Source organism: Triturus cristatus, chromosome 3_2 (assembly GCF_964204655.1).
Source record: "Triturus cristatus chromosome 3_2, aTriCri1.1, whole genome shotgun sequence".
Taxonomy (NCBI): Eukaryota; Metazoa; Chordata; class Amphibia; order Caudata; family Salamandridae; genus Triturus; species Triturus cristatus.
The window spans coordinates 55,184,632-55,200,709 of NC_140584.1; the positions used below are offsets into that span (position 1 = coordinate 55,184,632).

Genomic DNA, 16,078 nt, shown 5'->3' on the forward strand with positions numbered 1-16,078 from the left:
AAAACTTCCCAAGACCCTTAGGCTGCAGATGGTTAAGGACCAAGTCCTCCACGAGCAGGTCTACAGAAGTCTCGTCCGAGGACTCCGGGACCCCAATAACGCGCACGTTGTTGCGCCTGGCCCGGCTCTCAAAGTCCTCCAGCCGACGGGCGGCGAGATCACTCTCGGTCCGCAACTTACGGACCTCGGTCTGTAGTTCCGAGACTTCATCAGCGAGGCCCGTGGTCCTGAGGTCCAGGGTTTTAACTCGTTCATTTGTTTTGCCCAGATCCGCGCGGATCAGATTAACGTCCACCAAGATGGTATCCACTTTGTGCGCCAGGGCATCAAACTGTCTCCCAATCGAAGTCTGCAGCCCATCGAGCGCGCCCATGACATCCTGCAGCGAGAGCTCCGAGGCCAAGGGTGAGGCAGTCTTCTGTGTATCCGGCGACTGGCTCGATCCACCCGGTGACCCCTTCTGCTGGGCATAGCGGTCCATATTATTGGCTTGAGTATAGGCTCCCCGCCTGGTGGCCTTAGGCTTCAGCCGGTCCACCTCTGCTTTGCCCGACATGGTTGGTTCAAGCAGGTCGGTTCAAACAGGACAGCCCTCTCTCAGCGAAAGGAATCAGGCGTGCTCAGTCCTGCGATGGGCCGCCAGAGTAGCGTGCAGAGCGTCCAATTGATAAGAAAGCAGCCGAGAGCACTCCCTGGGCAGGGCAAACAAAGGGAGAGAAAGTGAAAGTGAAAGGATGGGGACCTCCGTCCGGTACTTCACACCTTGCCTGGCCGCTGTTGTTCAATTAGAGGTCGGGCATCCTGCCAACTCTAGCCCCTGGCATCCCTCGGAGATAGGCCTCAATCCTCCGCCATGCGTAACTCCGGTTCCCGGTGGGCGATCCGACCTCGGGTAGCATCAATCGCCTCCCTGACAAGTCATCTACACGATGCCATGCATACAGACAGGATTAGAGACAGGATAGTCGACGGAGGGCACGAGGGTCTCGGGAGCTCAAAGCTCACGCGGCCATCTTGGTCAAGCGCTAGGCTCCTCCCACTGGCTGAGAACTTTTTAATTTGTTTTAATTTTATTTTTTCAATTTCCAAAGAACATATACAGATAATTATGCTGTAGCAATTGATGACACATTGACATTTTGTACAGTTAGGATGGCAGGATACTACGACCATAAATTAGATGACACTTACAGACAGACAAACTCTTGATAATAATCGAACAGATAATTAATGTGGCAGCATAGAATTACAGTACATCAATGACATCAATAATCAGAAGTCAACATATATGCAGTGAGAGGGCCCCAAATATCATGAGGTTTGGAGGTACTAGGCAATTCCTCGGCATAACATGTGAATTGATTTTGACAATATACCAGGTCTTGTATCCAGTTTGTAGTAGTTAGTGCTGGTCTGCCACCCCAGCATATTGAAACTCTACGTTTGGCTATCAGTAGTGCTACTGCTACCAATTTCCTATGAGAGGCTTTAATATTATTAACTTTGCCCAGTAAACAGACTTGTGGGGCACATGATATAGGGAATCCCACCATCAGATGTATACTGTTTGTGACTGCTTCCCAGAATGAGTGCACCTTTGGGCAGGCCCAGGCTAAATGGTAGAAGTCGGCATCGGGTGAATTGCATCTCTTACAATTGGCCGTGGTTTGTAAGCCATACTTACAGAGTTGAGCTGGTGTGTAATACATTTGATGTATATATTTAAAATGCACCAGTCTTAAGTTTCCGTTTGCTGTGAGTTGCCCTGTCATCTGGCAGCAGCTGAACCGATACTCTTCCGAAAGCGGATCGGGCAGGATTGCATTCCATCTGTCCCTTGCCGTTGTCCCCCCAGTGGTCACATCTTTCTGTGAAGACTGATATACACGCGTGACCAGTTTGGTTCGTGAAGTGGTCGTATATAGGAGTTGCAGCGCTTCTAATGTCGATGGTTCTGCCGGGAAATGGGGATAGAATGTACGAAGAGCAGAACGTAGCGTGTATATATAAACGTGCGCATTGCAATATTAGTCCCGTCAGTAAGCGCAGTTGACGCTTCCACAAATTTGCTCCCGGGGAAAACATCTTCCTTAGTGGACATCCCCATTTCTTTAAGAGTTTTCAATGCACCTGGTTCCCTGGTGACTGAGATGTCAGTGTGGTGTAATAATGGCATGTTCGGTGCATAAAGTGGCAGTTGTTTCGCGTGCCTCCCAAGTTCTTGCCATGCCCTAGTGGTCGTTTGCACTGTGTCTATCTCTCCTTTTTCAAAAACGGTATGTTTATTTACTATCATGGCCTTCAGTGGTATCAGATGTACTGCCACTGATTCTACCGCTACATGGGGAATGTATGCTGGTTCTTGTTGCCAACAATAGGCGTAATGGGCCTGTGCGCAGAGGTAATATCAATGGAAGTCAGGGGCTGTGAAGCCTCCTTGTTCATAAGGCAGCGTTAGTGTTTCCCATTTATGTCGTGGCTTCTTTCCGCCCCATGCAAGCGTGACCAGTAGAGACCAAAGTGTGTCAAAGAAGTGTTGTGTTAAGTGTACAGGGATGTTCTGAAAGAAATATAAAAATCTTGGAAGGACCACCATTTTCATTAGTGCTATCCTATCTGTGAATGACAACGGCAGTTTTATCCAGCGGGCTGTAGTGTAGTTCCTATATCCCTGATAGGCTCTGCGCATTGGAATAACATACACTATAAATTTGACATAGGACTACGGTCAGTATGTCTCTATCGAGTATATTAAACTTAATTACTTGTGTGTGCCAGCTAACTCAGAGGTCACTAGAAACTTCTCGAATATACAAGAAGAGATTAATCTGACAACCGCATAAACATGACAACTTTGTTTTCCTTTATAATCGGAACAGTCTCAGAATCGTGGAAACAATAGATAACAGTTTCACTCAGTCAGTCGTGCATGCTTCGTTTCTACAGAGTTGCACAGAAATAGAGAGACGGGCGTTTCAATAAAAAGGTTTATTGAACAGTCTTATTTCTCATGCAAGAGATATGAATTGCTACAATCGTAAGACTGACTGCGAAGTACAATATATACGAGTTTAGCAGTAAGAGAAAATAATACCGCAATAGCATGGTTTGTAGCTATGACATATATTAATCAAAATACATACATAAATAACATAATGCTAAAATGTGATACTCATCTGATGCTTCTAAATTGTTCTACCCCAGTGTACCTAACCTAAGTGCAGTACGAGGTTTGAAGAAGGTGCTGTTTCTTAAGTATAGCTAGCTATATTTTAGTTTAGCCAAAAGTTGCCAAAAGTTTCTCTAAGTTCTAGTCAGCTCCATACCTTAGAATGAGAGAGGCTGGAATCTCTTTTCTGGACTCGATAGTCTAACCCCCGCAAGGGAAGTCAGAGAGCACTGGAGCTGGATTCTCTGCGAGGAGGATGGCAGCGTCAGGTCAGTGCATCAGGCTGGAACTCGATCTCCTTCCGAACTTGCCGTGGCGAACCGCGTAGTCTGGGTTGGATCGAATCCTCCGGGAACCTCAATTTGCCAGGGCACGTGCTGGTATATTTATACCTTGAAGGTGTCTAGGAATGCCAGTATTGACGTAAAAGTCGGGCAGAGGAACGTCATGAATGAACCCCTAAGGAATAGATGTTCATACATATTTAATGAGTTCTAGGAGAAATCAATATTCAAGCTGAGGGAAATTTCTAAAGGCTTAAGGGTCTGGTTTTCCAAGAAGTTGTTGTGACGTGGATGGACGGATGTAGGTGACCATGCCTGTATTTGGTTTGTACGGACAATATCTAAATTAGGGCCGGATTTCTATGTCCAAATAAGGGCAATGTGCATTGTACCTATATAAGGGCATAAATCGGGAAACCTATATACGGAATCTAAATCTGCACAGAACAGGGCTATCTGTTCTTCGAGACGTGTGATGACTGTACCATAATTTGATTGGACCACCACTTGTTGGTCTCGATAGATCCACACTCCCAGGTATTTCACGAAGTCTGTGCACCATGCTAGTGGGTAGTCTAAGATTACCTCGGGTCTGTTATCCGTGAGAGTTAGGATGACAGATTTCGACCAGTTTATCTCAAGTCCCGAGAACCATTCAAACCGGATATATTCCCTAATGAGCTGTGCTAAATAAATAGCGGGGTCGCAGACATACAACACCATATCGTCGGCATACATGGACACTGCCAGAGAGTTCGCTGGTAAAATCGTAGCGCTGTCTGTGCATGGCGCTATTATAGAATGCATGGTAGTGGTTCAAGTACTAAAGCTAATAACAAGGGTGACAACGGGCACCCTTGGCGTGTACCCCGCAGTATCCGAAAGATATCCGACATTTGACCATTTATTCTCACACGTGCTACTGGTTCCGTATAAAGCAATATGATCCAGTTTGTGAAAATGAAAGGCACACCCATGCGATGCAGAATTGCGAATATATATGTCCATGAAATAGAGTCGAAGGCCTTGGCAGCATCAGGTAGGACCGCCACTGCCGGGAGCTTAGGTTCGAGGACATGCAACACTGCAAATAGCGTGCGCAGATTGTGGGATGTGGAGCGGGTCGGAACAAACCCTGATTGATCAGGGAGAACCATAACTGGAAGAAGCAGTTTCAGCCTATTTGCCAGCACTTTTGCAAATATTTTGACGTCAGTATTTGTTAAGGACAGAGGTCTATATGAATCGTATCGGTCCGGGGCTTTTTCGGGTTTTAACAGAGCTATTACAAGTGCTTCCCGCAGAGTGGGAGGCAATTTCTGGGCCTCATATGCCTCCATGTACATCTCAAGAAGATGTGGGGCCAAAATGTCAATATTTTCCTTATAATCTTTGGCCGGGAGGCCGTCTGTGCCTGCTGCTTTCTCGTTTGGAAATGCAGCAATGGCCTCACGTATCTCATCTAATGTTAATGGGTGCATTAAAAAGTCTTGTTGAGGGTGAGAGAGCCATACTAATGCAATGTCGTCTAAATATTTTGCTATTTCTGTCTCATCTGCCGACGCCCATAAACCTTTGTGTAGTACTGTGCAAATGTCTTTAATATGTTAGGTGTATTGCAATGAGTGGTGTCCTCATCTATGATGGTTTTAACCATATAGTTCTTCCCCCATGGGTCGGCTATTCTCCCAGGCCTGCCGCCCTCCCCGTACTATCTAGCTTTGCTTCTACGCGACATGTGGCGTATTTCCTGGTCTGCCACGTCATTGTATTCTGTAATCTTTATTTTAATATCGGGTAGTGTAGTGGGGTTAGTCATGGTACTATATTCACGCTCAAGGTCGCCCAGCTCCTGCTCCAATCGAGTCATAGTGCCACGCAAGGATTTTAAGACCCCAGACTGTAAACCCATACATGCACCCCGAATAGTCACTTTGAAGGCATCCCAAAGTGTCCCCATAGTTTGCACTGAACCAGTATTATGCAGGAAATAATCCGAGATCGCCTCGCGAATCCCTTCGCAAAACACTAGATCAAGCAGGGAAGAGGACTGTAGGTGCCATTGGAATGGGGAGGAGGTATGCGTCTGCAGTGTCATGCTTAAAAGTACCGGGGTGTGATCAGATAGGGTTCTGGGTAGGTGCTTTACTTGTACCGCCCATGTATTGACAGCCACCATTACTAGCCAATAGTCAATACGGGACCAGGAATGCCGTGCATATGAGTGGCATGTACCCTCCCGCGTGTCAGGGTGTCGTAGTCACCAGATATCGAATGAGCCCAGGTTCAGCATACCCTGACGTATGGGGGTTGTTGCCTTTTTTCAATGTGGGCTCAGCCAAGGAGCATCTATTTATTGCTGGGTCTAACACGGCATTAAAGTCCCCTCCACATATAATGGTCGACGGTGGCAGTTGGCATATTTTCCCCCATAGCGTTTCGTAGAAGGTAGGGTCGTCAATGTTGGGGCCATATATATTGACAATGAGTATTGTTTTGCCATACAGTGTACTTTGTACTAATATATATCGACCCATCTTATCTTCCTCTACATGAATTGATAGGAAGGGGGTACCTTTCTTTATTAATATCATAGCCCCTCTTGCATAACAGGAGTATGAGGCAGCTAGACGCACTCCCGCCCATCCGGTGGCCACTGTAGAGGCTGCCCGTTCAGTAAAGTGGGTCTCCTGCAACAAGGCTATGTGGATGTTGTGTCTGTCCAGATAGGCCAGCACCTGCCTTACTTTCTTGGGATTGTTGAGGCCCCTAATATTCCAAGTCACCCATGAGATTGTGGCTTCTTTAGCCCTGGTCGTGCTGTGTGCTGTCAAATAGTATAATGCGCCATCGTACAAAATCTGTCAGTAATCGTGATATGGTCTGCTGATGTTGTGTCGTCCTCACTACATTAATGAAACATAAGTCCCCAACAGTTCCCCCCACCCACTTCAGCATTGGAAACTCGCCAATGAACCCATCCCTCAAAACAAAATTTCCAACATGCAACCGCATGTCGCAGTTAGAACCAGTCCGAGCGCCAGGAGGTGCTTGGATACAATAGAAAAACTTTGTGGGGTATTCCCTGTCTGAGGGTTACCAGTAGGCGTAGGCCCCCGATTGTTACCGGGGGGGTCGAGGAGACGATTAGCAGACGTACCACACGCTGGTATAATCAGGTTAGCACAAGACATCAAATAGTAAGCATACACATTCCCCAACATTATATATATAATACTAGGGGTGGGCGGAATTTGCGAAATTAACTTTCGCAAATTATCGCGAAAATGTTTAAAATTATCGCAAACAAGCGGAAATATCGCGAAGATGCGGAAGTTTTTTTCCGGCATGTTCGCGAGATTTTCTGCATGGTTGCGGGTCGCCAACTTACCCAAGTGGTTGCTTGCGGGCGCGGCCATCTTGTTTTGAGTTGTCTCGCGGTGCATGATCGCGAGAAGAAAGACGTGATTGCGCGACGCATGACATCACTGCGGGCACGAACTGTCGCGAGACAGCGCAAATGGCTAAAAACAATACAACATCTCATGGAGAACGCGACCGGATCAAGAAAACTTGTCGGCGAACGCAGGGATTCAGGTAAGGCGATCGCGCGCGAGAGAGAATGTATTATTTTACAGCGCGAGCAAGAAACAAATTATCGCCAAGCTGCGGAAACCGGAATTTTTGACATTTTCGCGCTCTCCGCGGAACGCAAAAATGTCAAATTATCGCAATTTCCGCGAACGGAACGAAATTTTCGCCCAGGCCTATATAATACCATATGAGGGCAGGTAATTTGACAAACATGTTCATTATACATTGCGACGTATAGGGTAGACTTTGTATTGCAATCTTTGTAGCGCAATATATAGAGCCTGGTCAGTACCAACGACACAATAATAAAGGGTAGTGTTCATACCAACAGTCTATAGCAAGTTTTCATCTTACACTCGCTATTCGGTACAGGCCTCACTTGTTCAGCCCTCAGCATCCACAGCTATATCCGCCTCTGTTTCTCGTGCTGCTTCTTTTCACTCAATCTGCCGCACATATTGCAGTGCTTGTTTGGGCGTCGAGAAGATGCGGCTTTCGCTGGGTGCTGTATTCTCAATCGTGCAGGATATAACATTGCATACTGGACGTGCAGTGCTTGTAGTTTTTTATTTACGGAGTGGAATTCCTGTCGTGCCTGTTGTACCGCCACTGTGAAATCAGGGAACAGCTCTATTTTCATTCCTTGATAGGTTGTGGTCCCTTTCTCCCGAGCTAGACGTAGCATCGTGTCTCTGTCTCTATAGTTCAGAAGTCGAGCTATAATGGGGCGTGGGTGGTGCTCCTGGTATAGGTCTAGCTGCTAAGGATCGATGGGCTCTTTCCACGACTAGCACATTAGAGAAATGTTCCGCTCCCAGCATGCCTTTGAGCAAAGTTTTAATATAGGTTTCCATGGTTCCTGTGTTGGTCGATTCAGGGATGCCCGTAATTCGTAGATTGTTCCTGCGTGAGTGGTCTTCGAGGTCTTCGTTCTTCGCCTGGATCACTTCAAGTATTTTTTCCAGCACGACGCGCTAACGACCTCCATTTTGTCTTCTGTTGTAACGATACGTTTTTCAGCCTCACCTATCCTTGCGCCATGTTTGTCGATTTTCACCGCAATGTTATCCATACGCAAGTTGAGATGGTCAATTTTTGCATCAATAGTGTGCAAGATTTGTTGCTTACTGAGCATCAGGCATTCCAGCTTGGTGTTAGCGCCCGATTCTGGCTCCGGCTTGGTGTCTGAAGCAGCTGGGGTTTGTGATTTCATGAGACGCCTTGCTTCGAAATTCAACTTGGACTGTTGCTTATCTGTTCTACCCATGTTTGGGTTGGGTAGTGGTGGGACAGTGTATACAGCAGTGCCAAAACGTATTGATACAGAAGCAGCGCGGTGGGTAGTCTCCTGCTCCAGTGAGTGTGTGGTCACCTTTGCATGCAGCGCTAATGATGTTGTCTGCAAAATATTGTGGTGCCAGGATAGCTGGCAGTTATCAGGTATAGTGAAGACAGTAGGACAGGGTTGTGATAAACTAGGATCCTGTGTTTATCACTGCAGCAGCCCCACTCAGTCTACCTGAGACGGTGTTTTCAGCTCCCAGCTAGTACAGTCCATCACAGTTGTGCCCCTGTTGCAATCTCAACCATCACAAATAAAGGGGCACAAGGGCAGGGTCTTGTGCTTATGAGTTGGTAGCGTAGTGGAGTCCACCGCTGTCACAATATCCACACGCAATCTCTAGGCGGAGCCCTGCTAGATTCCCAGGCCGTCGGTTTAGAGTGCACAGGCAGGCGCCATTTTGGAGACTCGTCCAGCGCTAGCAGTACTCGGCTATAGGATCAAGGTGGCTCGGCAGCCCACCCCAGCCACAACCGATTAGGTTCCCGCAGTCAGGGTCCCGGCAGCAGCGGCAGCGGTGAGTGTCCAAATATCCTCACGGGCATTAGGCAAAGCCCCTGTCTGCTGAGCCCAGTCCTGTTACACTGAGGTGCTTTGTGGTGCAGTAGGGGATTGTGGCGTCCTCCACGGGTTGTACGAGAAGTGCTATGGGTCTGGCAATTGTGGTGTAAGGTTGGCGGCGGTGCACGTAGCTGCCATGCCTCGTGTAAAGATTAGCGTTGCTCCCGGTGGTGTTATGATGTTGGCGATCTCGCCGCACAGGGTGCGTGGGTCTTAATGCTGCAGCCCTACCGCTGTGCACCTGTGGGAACGGGTGCACTGTCACATCAAGGATACTGCTGCTTTCACTCCGGGAGTATCCGCAGCCGCTGGGTGGCAGGTGGCGGGTGCTGCTATGCCTCGTGAAAAGCTAGTGGTGCCCCCGGGAGCGTTAAAATGGTGGCGATCTCATCGCACAGGGAACGCGGGTGGCAACGCTGTGGACTTATCACTGTATACCAGCAAGAGCGGGTGCACCGTCACATCCAGGACACTGCTGCAGCCGGGTGGTAGGTAGCGGGCTCCGAGGGGTCCGCACCGTCCGATTTCAGCTCCGACAGCACTCCGGCTCCGCCATTTTGCTGGGAGGTGAGGCGATGCTGTTTTTGGCTGGTGGAGACGCGGAATGGCGAAACAAACAGCACCACTGCAAACCTCACTTGTCAGGGATTCAGAAAAGGCGCAGGTTAACCAGGGATGGCGTCGTTGGTACAGGATATTTGTCGGATTGAGTCCTCCACCAGCAGAGCAGCACTAGAAGGCGGCCATCTTGCTCCGGGCTCTCTAGCGGGCTGAGAACTTATGGCTTTGGTGAAGAACATTTTTAAATTTAATGAGGAAGGCTGCAAATCTATTCAGAAGTCTGGCATCCTAGACCAACAATACTGCCCAGACAAAAATATTTCCAATGGAATCACTGACCATGAAAGCCACTTCAGATCTGTTAGAAGCTTAGATGTGGGACTTAAAGACAAAATGTACTTGGTGGGTATTTATAATTGCCTTTAGCTTCCTTGGATTACCATTAAATTTCAGGTCTGCCAAGCAAGACCTAGGAGGATCCAGAGAGTCTTGTTGTAAAATAGCTACAGATTAACAAAGAAAAGCTTTTTCTAAAGTTAGATGTTGAACCTGCGGTGTCAAGATGCTTACAACTGTCCGTAGTTCCTAATTTGAGCCATTTTCTCGACCTGATATATTTCTGGAATGGGTTGGAAATGCACCGTGTCAAGAGTTGGTCTTCTGGAAAACGCTTGGCAAGTTTTTTCTGTTTGCAGAAATGTCCAATAATCTAAAGAGGCAGTATATGATGCCAGATTGGAACAGGAAGTCAGGCAATGCTTAAGAAAATAATCGAGCAAGAAGGAGATAAAACTGGGAGCCAGAAAAAACTTTCTAGTTGATTAGGCTAAGCAATTGGCTAAAGAGCAGGAATAACTACATGAACCGGAGAGAGTATGGAGAATCCATGAAGTCCAGTGAACAAGCAACGATTCTTTAACAACTGTGACGCAACTTGATTTCACAATGGAACTCCTTTTATAGTGGAAAACAGCCCATGACATCAGCCGAGAAAAGCTTCAGTCATCTGGGTTTGAGATAAGAATGTTAAGAAAAAACAATATAGCTGCAATGTATAATTAATAATAAAGTATCAAGTTAGAATTAGGCTAAGTATAATACAAATGATGTCTGTACATTTCAAAATACTGAACATAAGTTAGATGGTGAGCTTTGATTGTAGTAGCTCTCCTGCATGTGGCATTTCTCACAAGCCTTTTGTAGGGAGACTCATCCGTTAATCCTCTGCCTGGTCAGAAAACCTAACACGCGCCAGAGGAAATAAGATTGCGCTGCAGGTAGATGTATGGGGCAAGGATCAGGTAAGGAATTAATTCTTACAAAATGAGAAACAGTCACTATATGGTCAATAGAGGGATAAAAATGTAACAGGTACATATGGTTGTTATCAAAAATTAATTAACATTTTTTTAAAAATAGAAGAGTTTCATGTTGCACAACTATTGTTATAGGTAAATGGTTACTTTTTACAGGTGAACCAATTCTAGAGTCAAATACTTTTGGAGGAGCGCATGAAAAATGAGCAATGCCAAACCAATGTCCTAATACTATTTGACCCACTTGAGCCTGCTTTCTTGATTAGATATCAACACAATAGCGTTTTCCCGATGTATGCATGGATAATGACATAGCAGCTGTACTAATACCAATAATGGAAACACTTCCCCTGAGTGTTGATCACTCTTTATATGTAGAATTAGCCCTTGGCTTATCTTCTAGTGTTTTACTAGCTAATGTTTAATATTGCTGAATAGTTTGAAGAGTTCAACTTGCTACAGTTCCTTTTGTTATTGGTAAACCTATACGTGCACATGCAAGTACGACAACACATTGTTCTCTTTATCTGCTTTGAATCCTGTATACAGTACACAATCAATATGCTAAATGCTGAATAAGCTAGCTACATAGAAAAACATGGCAAATGGATAGTTGACTTGAGAAGAGAAGGTGTTACCACATGAGGAACAAAGATTATATCTTGTCACAAAAAATGGGTCTTTAATCAACAAAGTCTTCAATTCACTGAACCTTAAGAGGATATATGTATCAGGAAGACTGTTTTAGAAGTTGAGTGATTCTGGGATATCTTAAGCACTGGCTCAAATAACAGTTTCATTAACCCTGCTAAAAACAAAGTAGGAAGGAAGACTATTACTTTTTATGATCTTATTTGTTACCTGTAACTCAGGTGGCAAGTTCTTGTAATGCTAATCATATTACACACATGTCTGTGTACTGAGTCAGTTGGATGATTCAGTGAACATGCTGGAGCAGGCCCACAGACTTGCAAGGGATCAGTTCTTGGCTAGGGTGGAGCAGATTTTGATTGAGAATTTGTATCGTGATAGTGTCCTCATTTGCACAGCCTTGCCTTGGGTGCATAAGGAAAGACTTATCACACAACTTATAGTCAAGACTGAATCCCAAGTGCCACAAACACTTCATGTATCTGAGGGGATTGGTTCTGCCAATCAAATCCACCTGGATTGTTTGCTTTTTGACCACCTGGTATGTGATCTTTTTACTGTGGGTGAGCCCCACCACTGGTGACTCACCCACAGTAAACTCACGGTAAATGGATTGCGCCTGTGTACCACCAGTGTCTACCTTTAAAGATAAGGCCGCTGCAACACAGTAAGGGTAAGGGGCACTTAGCTGGATACACGTGAACATGCGCAGCGCCATAACAACACACTGGTAGACTGCTGCAGAGGGCCTCTGTAGGATTGGATATTAACCAGGGGTAGGCCTCTTAATGTTAGTTTAAACTCATAGGGAAGTCAGTGTGGTTTACTGTCGTGTCTGCAGTGTCACTCCATTGTACACCTACGGGGAAGAATGCCTCAGAGTGCAGCTTATCTTCCACTAGGCCTAGAGAGACCAGTGACATATCGAACTGGGGTGAAATTTGTATGCAAATCCAAATATGAGAGTTTCAAAAAGATATCTGTACAGCTTATGGGTCATCCAGGATTGTCATATTTCTCTGGCTCAGCAGCTCAGGATCAGAGCCCAGGCCTTTTGTAACCCTTTTGTGCCAAGTTATTTATATTTATCTCCAACAGTAGAAGCAAAGGCCTCCCACACAAAGTGAGCTATTAGCCATGCTTCACTCAGGTCCTGATGAGGAATAGGGTGGGGATGAAGGATCTGAGTCAATCAATCAGCTGTCACACTGTGCGAGGGATGGGCCAACCCAAGCCCCTTGCCAACGGAGGAAGCCCTCACCTCTGGAGCCAACACAGAAGGGAGCACCCTTTGAAGAATTGGTGTGAAAGGCCCTGGTAGTGCTGCCAGTGAGAGGCAGAGCGGAGGCCCTCAGAGGAGATGTGATCAGTGACACCTGGGTGACACATTTTGAAATGTACCAGCAGCCTGTGCAGGAGGGTTGGGATAGGCATTGTTAAGTGATGTGGCACTCAAGGTCAGGCCAGAGGTGCGTCGCTTCTGGAATATTCCCTCCCCCCCACTTAAGAGGTTTTGCGTAAGGGGGAGATCGCTCTATTAGTTGAAACTTTCTGCTAGACCCTAGGACTGGAGGCAGCAGCCACAAACCGGAAGGAGGATATGTATCTGGACTCAGGTCTAAGACTGTAGTTTACCCGGAGGACCAGGGGATGGCCCAAGATCAGGGAAGCTGCTTTCCCTTACACCACCAGAGGACTAGTCAAGGGAAAATCTGGACTTCTGTGCCAAGCAGGAAAGACGCTTCAGAGGAGAAAAAAGAGAAAGGCTGGCGCAGAGAATTACTAGAGTCAGTTCCAAAGTTCATCACCTTAGAACCGGGAAACTTAAGGAAAGTGCTCCAGGTGGAAAGGGCTAGCCACCAGGAGAAAATTGAGCCCAAGAACAAGCACAATGGCCCAAAAGGGCCCGAGATATAAGCGGAAGGCTTTGACCTTTAACGCCTAGCATGACCCCGGCCGGAGCTCTTGAAATTCCACTGCCTGGCGGTTCCAAATCCTCCGGGGCAGGTCAGGGCCCTGAGGTCACTGCATGGAGAATCTATAATGTTTATATGCCCCGGGAGGCGGCATGTGTGGGGCCCCCTACCCAGTGTTCTGTGGGCTTGGGAATCACAACCCAGAGGCCAGTTTACAAACTGGGCCCTGGGACCTCAACTTCTGCCCCTGATGTCAAGATGGATGGGGAGAGCCACCCCCCGAAGGGTGAAAGAGGAAGCGGCGGGTCCCAAACTCAAGGCCCTGAGAGAGGAAAAGAAGGATGGGGGAGTGCCGCTGCACTCCCCATCTGTGGTCAAAGTGAGAAGCCCTCTAGGGGATTTTTTATAAGTGTGTTTCATGGATTGAAAATATATAGAAAGGACACAGACATGTGATGTTCATTTTTAAATGCGTTATTGATTTAACAATGTTGACAGTGTTTACTGATTCAAGTGCATATGGTTTAGTAACACTATTAAGTGCATTTACACATGACTGTTATTATTGATGATTGCATTTATGGACAAAATAAAAACTCTAGCATGTGGTTTGTTGATCTGGAAACTTTGACTAAGTAAATAGTCAGAGGTGATAGCACAAGGTCATCAAAGGTATTTCCACCAGCCTTATGTATATTTGTAAATTCCTTTGAAGTTTTTTGTGATGTGTGTGAGCGTGTGCGTGCCTGTGTAATAATTTACTTTTACTTTATCTAAAGAAAAGGCACAGATTGGATGATTATATATTGATTATTATTATTCCATGCCAGTTAAAGGTGAATGCTAGCCCAAACCAATTCCCTTGAGTAGGCCTTGGACTGCTTTGCTCCGCTACCCTGAGAGAGTCAAGCGCTAGAATGGGGGGGGGGTTCCAGTGGATGGCAAATTTGGACTTATTACTTGTGCAGGCCACGCAGCTAATGTCCCGTTTCCTTACAATGTAGATCTGTGACTGACATCTGCTTTCTGTAGTCTCTGCATGGCTTGACTCCTATGGATTTGGGTGGGGACATTGTTCCCTAGCACACCCTAGAAATCTGGAAGTTGTCGGAAAAATTTGGGAGCAGAGCTCTGGATCACATCAAAGGGTGCAGAAAGGAACCGGCATCAGCACCCAGGGGTGGCGTTACGGAAGGCTACGCTCCGTCACTTCCAAGGCAGTATGGAGTCTCCTCGGAGCTGCATACCACTTACTGAAGAGTGGGAGTACTGTTATAAAAGTCTCCAGATTCAGTCTGGCCACTCAGGATATTCTTAAGGTGAGGAGTCTGCAGTGATAAGTATCCAACAGAAGCACGCACATGCACGTGCACACGGAATGGAACGTTTTACAAGATGGCTGCCATGGACGCACATTAACGCATATGTGCAGTGGTGCCTGTACATACCTCTGTTGAGAGGCAGCAGAAAGACAGTAACACCACTGTATGCAAGCACTGTCAAAGCCATTAGGTTGAAATTCCTTTTCTTAATGTGTGACCTACTGCTTTGTTAATGCTGGTTTCATTTGGAGTAATGCAACATACCAAACAACTTGTATTGCTCATAAATATCAATACAATAATACTATGTAACTAATCTATACAATCAAAAGTAGATAAACCTTTTATTACTGCTTCATTACAGTCTTTCATATCTTCTATATTTTATACTCTGCTGATAACAAGAGTCGGCCAAGTTAGTTATAAAAAGGAATCACATAAATGCCGTGCCTATGATTCTACCATCTAGGCCTACAGAGTTTCAGCCATTGTGCCACTTCCCACTTCCCGACCAGTCTCTGAAGGGAAGACCCTTGGTGGCCAGTAGTTTTTGTAACACTGAGGTATTCCCAAGGCTGTTGCTCAGACAGTGGTCATCTAACCGCTGGCTGACCGAGAGACCAGAAAAAGCAGCAATAGACACACGATTACTACTGTACCCCTAGAACAATGCAGACATTGGCATATGCAGGGATTATCAGGTCATCTGAACACAAAACGGTGGTTTGAAAGAGGAAGAAGAGGCAAGGAGGGGTATGGATGCCAAGGAGTACACATTTTGATGCTGAAAATGCTTCAAAGAAAGGTGGTGCGGAGGTGCACGGAGAGGGGGCAAAGAAGGGCAGTGGGAACGGGTAGGAACTTTTGATTTGAACTGCCTGATTTGGATGGTTCCCTCAGACCCCTCAGGAGCAAAGAGAAGAGGAAGCAATCAAAAAGGTTTACCTCAAGGTGAGGTACTGATCCAGGAAGTTGGAGCCACATGCAAGGCTGAAAATAATCTATAAGGCATGCAGTTCCCAATGGCACTCACACTGCACGGTTAGAAAAGCAGATGCAGAAGGGGAGCGGCCCAGGCTATTGCTAGGGACACAGGTGTACTTCCCGGCATCCTCCGGTTTCACTCGGAAAATGATCAGCGTTCCATCAATGAGGATCCGCACTCTCAGCTTTAAATCACTGTGGGAAGAAGAAAAAGGAGAAAAAAATAATACAGGCAGACAAAAGTAATGATCACAAGCAAGAAAACCATATCTTATACCAGGGCACTTACCTTCTATCCTGCTTCAAGTCAAAACTAAATCTATTAGCTTATTGGATTTTAAATAAATGGTACTGAATTGATTTGTCTATTAAGTTTGA

At 46.2% G+C, this 16,078-nt stretch overlaps 1 protein-coding gene across 4 annotated transcripts in view; it reads right to left on the reverse strand.

Moving 5' to 3' along the window:
• The window catches only part of IGSF9B (immunoglobulin superfamily member 9B), a 1,286,301-nt gene that overhangs the window by 845,351 nt on the left and 424,872 nt on the right, over positions 1 to 16,078 (reverse strand). For all 4 annotated transcript variants that reach the window (XM_085647232.1, XM_085647230.1, XM_085647233.1 and 1 more), the window contains exon 7: positions 15,750 to 15,895. In XM_085647232.1, the coding sequence (XP_085503358.1) occupies positions 15,750 to 15,895 (146 nt within the window). The remainder of the gene's footprint in view (positions 1 to 15,749; positions 15,896 to 16,078) is intronic.